Below are 13651 nucleotides of genomic sequence, written 5' to 3'. Positions count from 1 at the left end.
CCATGGGTGTGATGGTAAGCCGGCGGATGTGCGGCGCGGCTACCATCGTACCCAATGGGTGCGATGGTAAACCGGCGGATGTGCGGCGCGGCTACCATCGTACCCAATGGGTGCGATGGTAAACCGGCGGATGTGCGGCGCGGCTACCATCGTACCCAATGGGTGCGATGGTAAACCGGCGGATGTGCGGCGCGGCTACCATCGTACCCAATGGGTGCGATGGTAAACCGGCGGATGTGCGGCGCGGCTACCATCGTACCCAATGGGGCGCACTTTATTGAACTGCTATGCAAGACGTACATGTAACGTGATATGCTATATGTGGTATGCATACCACTGTTCACGGGGTCGGTGTTACACCACTGTATGTGGGATGCTCACCCTGCAGGGTGAGAAATGATGAGCACCTGGACTGAGGAAAATTACAGTGCAGGGGTGGGCATGCAGCTGCAGCACTCACCCCGGTAATGGGAACACCCTCCTGGCCCCTGGGTAGGCAACCTTTAAGGCCAGCTGTTAACCAAACACTAGCAACATACACCTACCCAGCATGGCCATCATTACCTCACTGCTCAATTACCCATCCAGGCAAAGAATTAGTCTGTACAGCAGCGTCATCCTGGGGATTGCGGGCTTCCAGGTGCAGCCCAGTATAAGACAGAACAACAGCACTTAGGGCCTCTTAAGACACCCGAGAAAGGCATGGCACACAGGCACTGCCTGCTCCCGCTGACTACACAGAGATTCCTCTCCTCCTGACCCTGACCGTCCGGGACCAGCATCTCCTACTGTCCACCTCCAAGCCACTCTCCTTCACTTCTATCCCACCTTTTCTCCACAATCACAAGCCACCTACACCAACCATTACGCCAGACAGCACAGAATCTATATCCCTATCTGTAATAGGCCCCAAATCTCGGGAAAAGGGCATACACACAAACACACGACCATACACAGCCCAGCCCCACAAATCTGCATGCTACACCACATGACCCCACGCCAGGACACTGCCCTGCCAGGCACCAATTCTATGTCCATCGTAGGCAAGATTCCCACTAGCGTTGTACACGACCCTGTAATGACTTCACATGGTCAATAACCGCCTTGGTAAGGGGCATAGGTGCATGCTCTCCCCATCCTGCAACACTCATGGCATTGTAGCTTCGGCACAATAAGCAGTAGGCTCGTGGCTTTGTAGGGTGCTGCTGAAGGGTAACACGAACTGGAGCTACATCCTTAGCCAAGTAAAAAGGGTTCGATTTTGACATTCGCAGGACAGGCACATTCATGTAATCATCAAGGAGAGGCAAGGATGGCTCATACCACTCAGAAACCTCCAGCACCACATCGTCAATTTGATCAGTACGGTAGGATGGCAGGCGCCATGCCTTTGCAACCTTTCCAACCCACCATCCAATTTCTGGCACAGCGGCACACTTCCTGCACATGAACCATGTATGCACATCATTTGGATAGGAGTTATCCTTGCTACGCCGGTACACAGCTTTGATGTCGATACAGTCATTTAAGCGTACACCTGCAAGACGCTCACTGAAGCTTGGTGGTACATCAAATTTGTATGGCTCCTTGAGTGCATCACTAGTGCGCCAGATTTCCAACGGCCACAAGTTCCTTAGTACCGAGTCCTGGATGGCCTGCAAGGTGTAATATCATTTGCCGACTTTCGGTAAATACACCATGATGCTCATTTCAACCAGACATAACTACCCATGCACAGCTCAGCCCTTCCTACCAAGGATTTGAAGTCCACTGCTTGTGAGATTCGGTCGTGTGTCAGGACTTTAGATCTTGGAGAATTGCCATCCACCTTCACACTTGCAAGCGCACCTTGCACTTCCTTGCATATGGACTGGAATCAACATTGGCACATTGTGGAAGGATGGTAATCAATACATCCGGCTCAGCAGGTAAGAACGGTTGGACATACAACCCACCCATGACTTACCCCAGCACTGGTATCATGGTCAGGCCACTGAGCCCATAGCCACTCCAGAAATGCAGCCCACAGTTCCTTGTACCTTGGGTCATGTTGAATGTACATTTCATGTAGCTGGGAGCGTTGGACAGATGATAAGGATGCCAGCAGCCTAAGTCCACCAGCTCCATCGATGCGCAAAGGCTCAACTGAGGGAGCCTTTTCATTGCGCCAGGTCCAGTAGCTGTGTATCTCCTTAGTAACCGCTACTCCCTTGGGAAGGATACCATCTAGCATGACTGTGCTTTGGTTACGGTAAGCATACTTGAGTGCTCGTTCAATAATATACCAAGACCGCATAACTGTGACTTCTGGTGAATCTGTCTGGGATGGAGTGGGAAAGCAAATTGTGCAGAGTATGCGATGAATGAGATTCAAAAAACATGCATGGTGACAGCAGACAGAATGACTGCTGGAAACGGTATCTTGCACATGTGTACACATAGAGGCACACACTTTAAGCACATATAAAGGTGCGCAACTTCCTGGGTAATCAGGGTGACAGACGTGGGAGGGAAATCAGGGTGATCATGATACACCCACAGCATGCACATGGCTAGCAAGGAAAAGGGACGGCAGTATGGCCAGTCATTATGAACCGCAACATACCTTTTTGACCAACTTCACTAGCCGCCCCATGAGTGCTTCATAGCCCCACATCGCCGTTGTATACGAAGGACCAAGGGTGAAAAGACGTTCCACGAGGTGCAGTAAATTATGGGCCTTAATGTCCAACTCTGTACTTGGCAAATAGATCTCCATTAGAGACAGAGCATGTGCCACGGCATCTAATAGCTCTTCTTGGGTGCAAAGGGGGATTGCATCATCCAGAAGGTATGACACCGAACAAAGAATCTGCTGCAGCACCATGCGGTGTATAGGTCTGAGTGACTTGGCATGTTCAAGTACATAAGCACCATATGGACTGGCCCAGAAACACCAAACAGACATTTTCACCCCTGATCCTCCAATAGTTCCAGCAAGCCTTGGACCACCACCATCAGCTTTGGGAACATCCTTGGAGATTTTTCTGGTAATGGCCTGCATTGTGATCTGGTCATCCTTGCTAACTACACAAGGCTCCAGAGTCCTGTTGTTTATACCGACTTCATACCTGCGTTTGTGAACACAGATGTATGGTGAAAGGTAATTGTAATAGGACTTTGGCAGGTAAGACAATTGTGCACTGCACTTCTGCAACCAATCTTACCCTTTAATGCGGTCAGTAACTCTTGAGGAGGTGAAGATGAGGTCAAACAGCTGAGCAATAAATTGGCCGATTGTATGCATGGGATCGTACTGCAGGCCTCTCCTAGTTGAGAATCCAGGAACCGATGTAAGCAACCTGTCACGCCAGGACCGGTTTGGCTGCTGCATCTCTGCATCTTGAACGTTAGGTGGGATGCCATGAAATAAATCATCGTCCATATCACTGTGAACATCACTGTCATCTACGTCTGCAGACTGAAACTCATCATCATCATCAACGTCATCGTCATCATCATGATCATCTGGGAAGTATTCCGAACTGATGTCTGATAAACTTCCCCGTGCTGAAGTCGTGAGCTCAGGGCCAGCATCAGTGTCATCATCAACCCTGATCTCTGGTACCTGACAAGCATGCATGCATGCATGAGATTGGCCAGCAGTTGAGGGCAATTGTTGCGTGTTAAGGATGCACAACAGCATGCTGTTGAGTTTAGGGTGTTACATGATCAATGCGTACTACCTTTTTGTGTGTGTATGTGTTCAGATCTGACAGAACGAAACACAGTGTATGCATGAACTCCACTACTGTACAGCACAAACAAGTTCATTGCATATGGTGCGCAAACTACTCCTCTGCCAGCATCACATAGTAAGGGGTCTTGTTGCCTCCACATACTCACAACAGACATAGAAACATAACCAGTACCTTGATTTGCCGGACCAGGTCTTCCTGTGTACGCTCTGGTGCATACAGGGCCTGTGAGTTCCAAGCAGCACGTACAATGGTACTGTCGTCAACATCGAACTTCCTTGGTCCTGTCATCGATGCAGCACCGGGGACCTTTCTCCATGACCACTTTATGGCATTATTGAGGTCAGCTGACAGCCTTCGCAATGGGGAAGCTTTGCTCAGATAGCGAAAAAACTGCCCGTACAGGTACTTGCTGGGACCCCAAGTCCCTGGGTGCCAGCACTTGAAGCAGCTGTAGACAGATGTGGGTGCACCAGTGATACCTACGACCTTCTCGACTGCACGGTAATCACCACCAAGCACTTGTAATTGAACTTTAGCGACTGCAGGCATCCCATTCACTGGATGTGTATAGGGCAGGCCTTCCGTGTTGAGCATCGTTAGCTCCTCAGCCAGCAATGCAAGGACATCATGGATAGGTACTGAACCTCCACGGCCGCTTTCATCACGCTTGCCAGGAATAATGCCACACAAACCAATCAGGCCTGGACGATACCTACACACAGACGATGATGACAAAGGTAGCAGTTCAGCATCACAAGTGAATTTAGAGGTAGTGGTCAGCAGACATGCACATACCTGTAGTCTGGGCTTATGTTGTACAGAGTTAAAACCAGTGGCCACATTGAGTATGATGACTTAAACTTGAAGGGATTTACACCATCGGTGTGCACTCCAACGTGCAGTGTCATACTGTCTGTATGATGATTGTCTCCCAAACCAGGGAGGGTGTCCAAAATGTCACAAGCAAAACCTGGCACAGAGCCCCGTTGCTGCTGAGTCAGGTTGCCATGCTGAAGCATTTGAAAAGTTGCTGGATCCTCGAGGTGAGATGTTAACCAGTCGGAAATGGGCCTGTAAATAAGGTGGATTATCCCTGTCAGAACCACAAACAGACATGACCCTGGCCTGAAGTCGACGTTCCATTTATTATACACACCTATACAGGAGCTTGAGTGATTCCTTGCGAGGTTTGTTGCAGCATGTACATGAAGTCCGCCCCTTATCAGTACAACGGTACAGGAATCCGCAAGGGCACAGGTCATATCCAACAAATGGCTTCCCCTCCAGGATACCCCGTTGCTCCAGGAATGTGAGGCACTGTCGATACTCCTTGGGCCGTAGCTGCTCAGGAACTGGGTAGGATGCACCACTTCGAGTCATCACTAACCTAAGGTGATCAATAACAGCTTCACCAGATGCATTATGCTTAAACCGATGGAGAACCGCATTCAGTACATCTTGCTCCATGCCTTGAAGCAGCGGTTCTACAGATGGATCACTGTTGCAACTCCTCCATTCACCCTGGCGTGCTCCACTTGGAGTCCATGTTCCAAAGCACCGCATGCGAAGTCCACCGTCACCATCGCCAGGCTTTTGAGGGGCTGGAAATGCGTCCTCAATGGCTGCAACTTCTCCCGCATCATTTTGTGCTGGCAGAGGATCTGCCGGTGATGCCATGTGGCCTTGAGGTGGTGGAGGTAAGGGATATGCCTGTATACAAGCATTATTATTGGGCTTCTCATTATCCTGAGCTGCTGCAGCACCACTGTAACTGGGACCAGCAGCTGGAGATGCACTGCCTGCCTGGTTAATTGCACTTCCTATGTGCTTGTTGAGTGTCTGACCCAGCAGCTTACAGGGTGGCTGCTGTACACACGGAAGAGAATCCTTCAGCCTTTGAGCAGTGTCCCGGACCTCCACCACAGGTGTACCCACAGGCAAGAAGTGTGGCTCTCTCCGTTGCTTGGTCTTCTGAACAGGAAAGGCTTCTTGGCTATGATGACGATACACCGACCGCATAGAAAGAACTACTGGGTCACCAGCACTTTCCAAAATGTTTGGGACACACAGCTGGCACAAGCAATAGGCACGGCCCTTCTCGCTTGGTGGAGCCATAAACCAGGTTAAGGGAAGCAGTGATGCTAGAACTAAGGCAAATATAAGTATTGACCAGTTATGGCATGATTTTGTTTGTGGAGTTAGGCAACCCACATAACCGTCGCCTGGTGGGGGAGGCCGTGATGGGGCCATTCAGCAAAATTATACAAACTTGTATTAGATTTGCAGATGCATTATAATTTGGCGGTGTATGCCAATCAGTACCTTCCTTTTTACCAACGTATGTTCGCAATGGCGATGGTAGTTACACCGTACATACTTACCACCGTTCATATGACACCATAATGTCCAAACTTGTTATAAAAAAGTGTTAATTCTATTTATACTATGACCTTCGCCGTGTAAGGATTCCACCACGTTCGAGTTGATGCTTGCCGTACACACTTACTGCAGCATGCTAGCCCACATGATACCAAACAAATAAGAATAAGAATTCATTGTACAGTCTGTATGCGAAAGACTACCAGGCAATTTGTCGTCAGCTGTGATGAGCACGTGCACGTTGCCACTCAACGCCGGCAGCATTCGGTAACTCATACCAGCCGTGTTAGATCCTTTAGTTAACATACAGTTTAAATCATTATCGCAATATGTCCAGCGGCGAAGTCTTACTGCGCCTTTATGACTGTATTCAAGAGGCCAGGTCGGCACACCTAAACATCAAATATCTAAGCTGGAAATACGCCTACTGTATTGCGCTTCATCCCATTGGCGAACAATTAGAGTTCAAGGACATGACGGCTGAGGCGCCTGTGTCCTCCAAGGCGGTTGACATCTGGGACATCGTCTACAAAAAGGAGGTCAGCATCTGCAAAACCCTAAAACCCTTTCCTCAATGAGCACCTTCCTTCCATTTGCATGGCAGCGAGGGCAGCAACACAAATAACCCGTGTTCTGCACATGCACCCTGCTGTGGTCAGAAGATGTGGGGCCCCAACCTGTATGTAGGGTATTAGGGAGTGCCCCTGCCTGCTGTGTGTTGGCTACGCCACGGGTTGCTAGGTTTGGGCCGGGTTTTAGCCAATAAGTGCCTATATAGTGTATACAAACTTCATGGTCCTACCATCTTCCCTGTTGGCCCACCCTCATTCAGGGTGCTGAGCCATTCTGCCTTTCACAGGCACTAGGGTCTTTGGTGAAGAAGCACATCTTCAAGAACTACCTGATTACTGGGGCACAGGAGCATGTGCTGCGGACGTGTGGCTCGTCTTACAGAACCATGGACTTGGACATGAAGATCGCGATGGTGAAGGCTGAAATGGAGAAGGCACCCAAGCCTCTGCCTGGCCAAATCGGTTACAAATACGGAGCCAAGTACTTCTGGCCCCAGCGCCCATGGATAGATGAGCTGAAGGTACGACATGTTAAGCAATGACATTTGGCTTGTGCCACTTTTTACTTTAACATCTGGCAGCATGCACACATGCCTAATGGTCTTTGTCGAGTACTCATGCTGGAGTATGTATGTTTGTGTGTGCTTTACCTCCTAAGATGTTGCATTACACTCTGGCGGTACCTTCACAGCCCATGTGCCTGTTACAACCATGTATGGGCCCAAGTGACCTGGAGGCCCAGGGGCCAACACCACCCTACCTAGGGCTGTCAAACATTATGTCATGCAGTAATTGTTATGTACAAGTAAGTCACAAATGCCACCCATATTCCATGCTGACAGAGGCTCCTGAGGGAGAAGGAAAACCTGGCCAAGTCTGCTGATGAGGTGAAACGACAGGAGGACTTTCAAAGTCAGCAACAGGCAGCAGCAGCCGCAGCACTGTCTCCACTCACCTCATCTGGGGCAGTAGATGTCGGTGTTGCTGCCAGTAACCAACAACATACTGCAGCCATGCCAGCAGCTACGCCCACGGGTGCGGTTGATACTGCTGCTGTAAACAGCACCGAGACTCTGGATGGCAGGGATGGTGGCCATGGCTCAAAGGGGAAGGTAGGTGCTCCCATTGATGCATACAATATGTGTCTGCCATGATTCTTGGATCTTGTATTGGGCCAACATGGGCTTTAAACCCCAGCATGCAACAGCACAAAAATGAAAGACCTCATGGTACACCATACTGCTGATCATGACTTGTCCATTCATGTGCATGTGTGCATGGCAGAACTTGGGGATGTTGTGCCAATCAGCAAGCCTGGGAACTGGAGGAGCTGCAGTGGCAGCTGCTGATGCCGGCGGTGTGACAGAGGGGGAGGTGTTCAATCCAGTGGATGCCACTCCAACTGAGGTATGGAGAGGGCTGCTGTTTGCAACAGAGGCTTCCTTATATGAAGATGTTTGGGTTTTGGGGGTTAGGGGGGTTGAGGAGCCAGGGCATTCAGAGGTGCAGGGTTTGGGATTTGCTGTGTAAGGGTTGTATGGTGGACACATGTGGGCAGGCATGAGGTTACATTTTTGTTGCCATACTCTGGAATTGTGCACTCACATGCAGGCCCTACAAAGACATAGTAGTCTAACAGTGCCTAATAACTCACACTGACTCACAGGAAGCAGCAAGTGGCTCAGCTGCCCGTCTCAGCTGCCAGAAGGCATCCACCTTCATGGTGGGTGCCTCTGCTGACAACACAGCTCCAACAACTACAGGTGGACCGGCCATGGATCAGGGCCAGCCCTCAATACCAGGTGGTCCTGGAGCTGAGTTCGTGAAGGCAGGGCCCATATACTTGCAGGTTCGACAGCAGCTCATGACCCGGGCGTTCGCCCGGTCGGGACTGGAGGGCAAGGATGGTTGCCATATGGCCATGCATGGCCCTAAGCGGAAGGTAGGTGTTGTTGGATGCATGCATCCAAGGATTCTGTGGCATGTTGTTTTGAATTTGTATTGGGCTAACATGGAGTAATGTAAAGGATGTCATGGTACACCACACCGCTGACTTGTGCATTCATGTGCATGTCTTCATGGCAGAACTTGGGGACGTTGTGCCAATCAGCAAGCCTGGGAACTGGAGGAGCTGCAGTGGCAGCTGCTGATGCCGGCGGTGTGACAGAGGGGGAGGTGTTCAATACAGTGGATGCCACTCCAACTGAGGTATGGAGAGGGCTGCAGTTTGCAACAGAGGCTTCCTTATGTGAAGATGATTGGGTTTTGGGGGTTAGGGTGGTTGAGGGGCCAGGGCTTTCAGAGGTGCAGGGTTTGGGATTTGCTGTGTAAGGGTTGTATGGTGGACACTTGTGGGCAAGCATGAGGTTACTTATTGGTTGCCACACTCCAGAATTGTGCACTCACATGCAGGCCCTACCAAGACATGGTAGTCTAACAGTGCCTAATAACTCACACTGACGCACAGGAAGCAGCAAGTGGCTCAGCTGCCCGTCTCAGCTGCCAGAAGGCGTCCACCTTCATGGTGGGTGCCTCTGCTGACAACACAGCTCCGACAACTACAGGTGGACTGGCCATGGATCAGGGCCAGCCCTCAATACCAGGTGGTCCTGGAGCTGAGTTCGAGAAGGCAGGGGCCTCATCCTTGCAGCTTCGACGGCAGGTCATGACCAGGGCGATGGCCCGGTCAGGACTGGAGGGCAAGGATGGCTGCCATATGGCCATGCATGGCCCTAAGCGGAAGGTAGGTGGTGTCATGCATGCATCCAAGAATTCTGTGGCATGTTGTTTTGAATTTGTATTGGGCTAACATGGAGTAATGTAAAGGATGTCATGGTACACCACACCGCTGACTTGTGCATTCATGTGCATGTCTTCATGGCAGAACTTGGGGACGTTGTGCCAATCAGCAAGCCTGGGAACTGGAGGAGCTGCAGTGGCAGCTGCTGATGCCGGCGGTGTGAAAGAGGGGGAGGTGTTCAATCCAGTGGATGCCACTCCAACTGAGGTATGGAGAGGGCTGCAGTTTGCAACAGAGGCTTCCTTATGTGAAGATGATTGGGTTTTGGGGGTTAGGGGGGTTGAGGGGCCAGGGCTTCCAGAGGTGCAGGGTTTGGGATTTGCTGTGTAAGGGTTGTATGGTGGACACATGTGGGCAAGCATGAGGTTACTTTTTGGTTGCCTCACTCCGGAATTGTGCAATCACATGCATATGCAGGCCCTAAAAAGACATAGTAGTCTAACAGTGCCTAATAACTCACACTGACACACAGGAAGCAGCAAGTGGCTCAGCTGCCCGTCTCAGCTGCCAGAAGGTGTCTACCTTCATGATGGGTGCCTCTGCTGACAACACAGCACCGATCACTACAAGTGGGCCGGCCATGGATCGGGGCCAGCCATCAATACCCGGTGGTCCTGGAGCTGAGTTCGAGAAGGCAGGGGCCTCATCCTTGCAGCTTCGACGGCAGGTCATGACCCGGGCATTGGCCCGGTCAGGACTGGAGGGCAAGGATGGATGCCGTCCCCCAAAAGGGAAGGTGGGTGATCCCATGCATGCTTCCAAGATGTTGGACACTTTTGAGAATATGTGGGATGGGCCCTAGTGTTTACAGTTAAGCCAATTGAATACTAGTATTACTATTACTGACATATCTGCAGGACTTGTTCCCTGCACTGGCTGCTGAGTTGGCGGGGCCAGCTGGCGGCAACAAGAGCAGGAAGCGCAAGCGGCAGCATGCAACCGTGCAGGAGGCTGCTGAGAAGGTGGCCAGGATGAACGATGACAGCATGGAAGATGACAGCATGGATGATGAGGTGGGTGCCAGTACTGTGAGCTAGTCCTTAATTTTACTTTATGAAGTAGTTCAATTGTCTGTACCTTGCACCCAATAATATGTGTGCACAGGCTCCGTAAGGTTTCAGTTACAAGTACTTCATACTAAACATGCTCACATAGTAGGTACTGTGTGAGCACATGCTCACGTAAACAGGCATGTTTAGTAGGAATTAATTGTCTGTACAGAACCCATCTACCTGGAATGACTAAACAGAGCAGGCAACTCCATGGACCGTTATCATGTGGCCTGCTGCCTAATTAACTTCGATGAATGGTATGCAGTATGTAATCGTATGTACATGCCTGGCTGTGTGACCCAATAATGCAGTACATCACTATTGAGAACTCTGTCTTCAGTGTTGACAAAGCTGAGGATGTACCAGCAGCTTTGGAGAAGCACGGTCTCGCCATCCTGCAAGTCAACGATCTCAGGAACAGGAAGAATGTACCATCAGATGAGGTGGAGAAGGCTATACTCTTCACGCAGCAGAATGCTGCTGCTGTCTTTCAGGACATCCCGCGAGATGCGGAGGGCAACTTCATCCCGGAGCGTGACAAGTCAGGCAGGAAGACAGGCATTTTGCTGTCAGATTTTGGGACCCAGCAGCGGAGGCAGGTGATCATTAACACTGATGATCCTGACCAAGAAGATATGCTGCAGGTGTTTCGTGGTAAGTCCCTGCTGTTGGATCATGCACAGAGCTCCTGGATTAAGTTAATAATCATCTGTGAATGTACTCATGCAATCATTCTCGGCTGAGATGGTAGTCATGTGCTTTCACAACCATACCAATAATACAATGCTTGAGCTTCACTGCTGCATGAATACCTCTGTCACTACCCACCCTTACTGTTTTACCCCATACAGTTGTGGTCGAGCTGGAGGTGGACATTGTGCAGCGTGCAATGAATATTCCAACCTTGCAGCCCAGTTCACCTGCACTCCTCATGAACACACAGTCCGCAAGCCAGAAGCCTGTTAGCCGCCAATGCTGGCACATCGACCTCAGTGAGGACCAGACTGGCTTCGTGGTGATTGCAGCTGTGCAGCAATGTTCACTGCTTGTCTTCCCTGGCAGCCACAACCAGGTGCAGGAGTACTGGCGGCTGCAGAAACTACTGGAAATGGAGAAGATTGGGGAGGCCACTTTGAAGGCGTGCCTCACCAGCAAATTTAACAGCGTTAAGGCTGTGCGGATCAACCTCGATCTGGGGGACATCCTTTTCATGTCTGGACACACCATTCATGCGGGAGACCGGGGCATTGACAAGCACCCCGCCCTGCGCATGCACTGGTATGTCACTGGAATGTACTGGCAAACTCCTCACCAAACAGAGCAATCTGCGTGGTTTCATTCTTCTGTTTCTTCTCAGTGACATACCAGCAACGTTGCTTGGTTGTGTTTACGGCACAGGGGGGGCCGAAGGAAGGTGGGGGATGGTAGGAGGGAGCAAGAGATGGTAAGGGAGGGCAATAGACAGCAGAGGCGAGCAAAGGGCGGTTGAGAAGAGCAGGGGGGGGGCAAGGGAGGGCAAGGGACGGCAGAGGAAGGCAGGAGAGGGCCAGAAAGGTCACAGGAGGACAGAGGAGAATGGGGGAGAGCAGAGGAGGCAAGGGTTGTGGGAAGACCGCAGTGAGGGCAAGGGTTGGAAGTGGATGGCAGAAGAGAGCAGGAGAGGGCAGGGAACAGCAAAGGAGGACAGAGGAGAGCAGGAGAGGGCGAGGGAGGGCACAACATTAGGGACTAGCAATTGCTTGGTTCTGTACAAAGCAGGTGCAGAGGTGGGGTTTGCATGCAGAACGTTGGGTTGTATGCAGTGGAGAAGGTCTCAGGATATGGAGGGAGGGTACGTACCCTCCCTATGTATACATAAAAGTAGTGTGTATACATGGGGATGGCAGAGTGAGAAAATGCTTACAGGGCTTGGTCCCATTTTCTTAGTTTTGTATAGTGCCAGATCTAGGACTTAACATTGACATCTTGTCTTCTATCCTAAGCTCTGGGAATATGGCTTAGGGTAGGCACAGCATTAGTTATTGGCTGTCACGTGAGACAGGATGCACATCATTCACCTTGTGGGCCAGCTGGTGGCTGCTGAGAGTTACTCGGGTTGAAACTGCTTGTCAAACATGTTGTGTTTGGTATGCCAAAGTGTGAGGCTCAAGGATGACGTTAGCAATGTAAGCAGTGCCATTCCTTTATTGCCCTAACATCACTAAAGCAGTTCCCATCTGGTAAGGTAACACTTTCCTAATTAGCGAGGTATCATGCATAACTGGCTCTGATGTTTTAAGCAGTATGGTTCAATTCATCTTACAGAAGCCAGGACAGTAGGAGTTTAAGTCGTTACAGATTTCAACAGGTCAAGGGAGGGCAGAGGAGAGCAAGAGACGGCAGAGCAGGGAATTGGAGAGCAAAGGCCGGCAGAGGAGGTCAGGAGGGGGCAAGGAGGGTAAGAGATGGCAGAGGAGGACAGAAGGATGCAGAGCAGAGCAAGGGATGGCAGAGGACAGCAAGAAACATCATGCTAAGGCAAGGGAGGGCAGAGGAGAACAGAGGAGAGCAATGGGACAGCAGAGATAAGCAGGACATGGTAAGGGAGGGCTGAGAAAGCAAGGGATGGCAGAAGAGAGCAAGAGAGGGCAATATTGCCCTCCATTAATGGAGGACAGACGAGGAAAACAGAGAGCAAGGCACGGCAGAGGAGGAAAGTGGATAGCAAGGGGCAGCAGAGGAGGGCAGGGGAGGGCAAGGGAGGGCAAGGGAGGGCAAGGGAGGGCATGGGATGACAGACGAGGACAGAGGAATGCAGAGAAGAGCAAGGGATGGCAGAGGAGAGCAGGGGAGATCAAGAAGGGCAGAGGATGGCAGAGGAGAGCAAGGGATGGCAGAGGAGAGCAGGAGAGGACAAGAGAGAGCAAGGGATGCCAGGACAGGGCAAGGGAGAGCAAGGGATGACAAAGAGGGCAGGGGAGGGCAAGTAAGGCCAGCGTAGGGCAAGGGAGGGCAAGGGAGGGCAAGGAAATGCAAGGGAGGGCAGAGGATAGCAAGGGATGGCAGAGAGGGCAGGGGAGGGCAAGAGAGGGAACACGAGGGCAGGGGAGGGCAAGAGAGGGCAAGGTA

General features: G+C 51.0%; 2 protein-coding genes across 2 annotated transcripts; one reads left to right on the top strand and one right to left on the bottom strand.

Moving 5' to 3' along the window:
* Window positions 1–377: 377 nt before the first annotated feature.
* itnpA1 (Idaten transposition protein) lies at window positions 378–5855 on the bottom strand (the record flags this gene model as incomplete). The annotated part of the gene is made up of 10 exons (XM_002959107.1): window positions 378–382; window positions 1411–1440; window positions 1849–1870; window positions 1967–2320; window positions 2606–3110; window positions 3207–3607; window positions 3912–4452; window positions 4536–4811; window positions 4897–5401; window positions 5597–5855. The coding sequence occupies 10 exons, from the start codon at window positions 5853–5855 to the stop codon at window positions 378–380; spliced, it is 2898 nt and encodes a 965-aa protein (XP_002959153.1).
* A 593-nt stretch (window positions 5856–6448) lies between these two features.
* On the top strand, window positions 6449–11903 carry VOLCADRAFT_100563 (uncharacterized protein; the record flags this gene model as incomplete). The annotated part of the gene is made up of 13 exons (XM_002959119.1): window positions 6449–6658; window positions 6952–7212; window positions 7383–7496; window positions 7534–7803; window positions 7976–8098; window positions 8358–8633; window positions 8777–8899; window positions 9159–9434; window positions 9576–9698; window positions 9964–10227; window positions 10349–10504; window positions 10855–11197; window positions 11395–11903. 13 exons carry the CDS (start codon window positions 6449–6451, stop codon window positions 11901–11903), a joined length of 3048 nt encoding a protein of 1015 aa, XP_002959165.1.
* Window positions 11904–13651: the final 1748 nt, after the last annotated feature.

This window comes from Volvox carteri (assembly GCF_000143455.1).
Source record: "Volvox carteri f. nagariensis unplaced genomic scaffold VOLCAscaffold_126, whole genome shotgun sequence".
Lineage (NCBI taxonomy): Eukaryota > Viridiplantae > Chlorophyta > Chlorophyceae > Chlamydomonadales > Volvocaceae > Volvox > Volvox carteri.
Note: the sequence above shows the minus strand (reverse complement) of the source record. Positions and strands in the feature narration are given on the sequence as shown.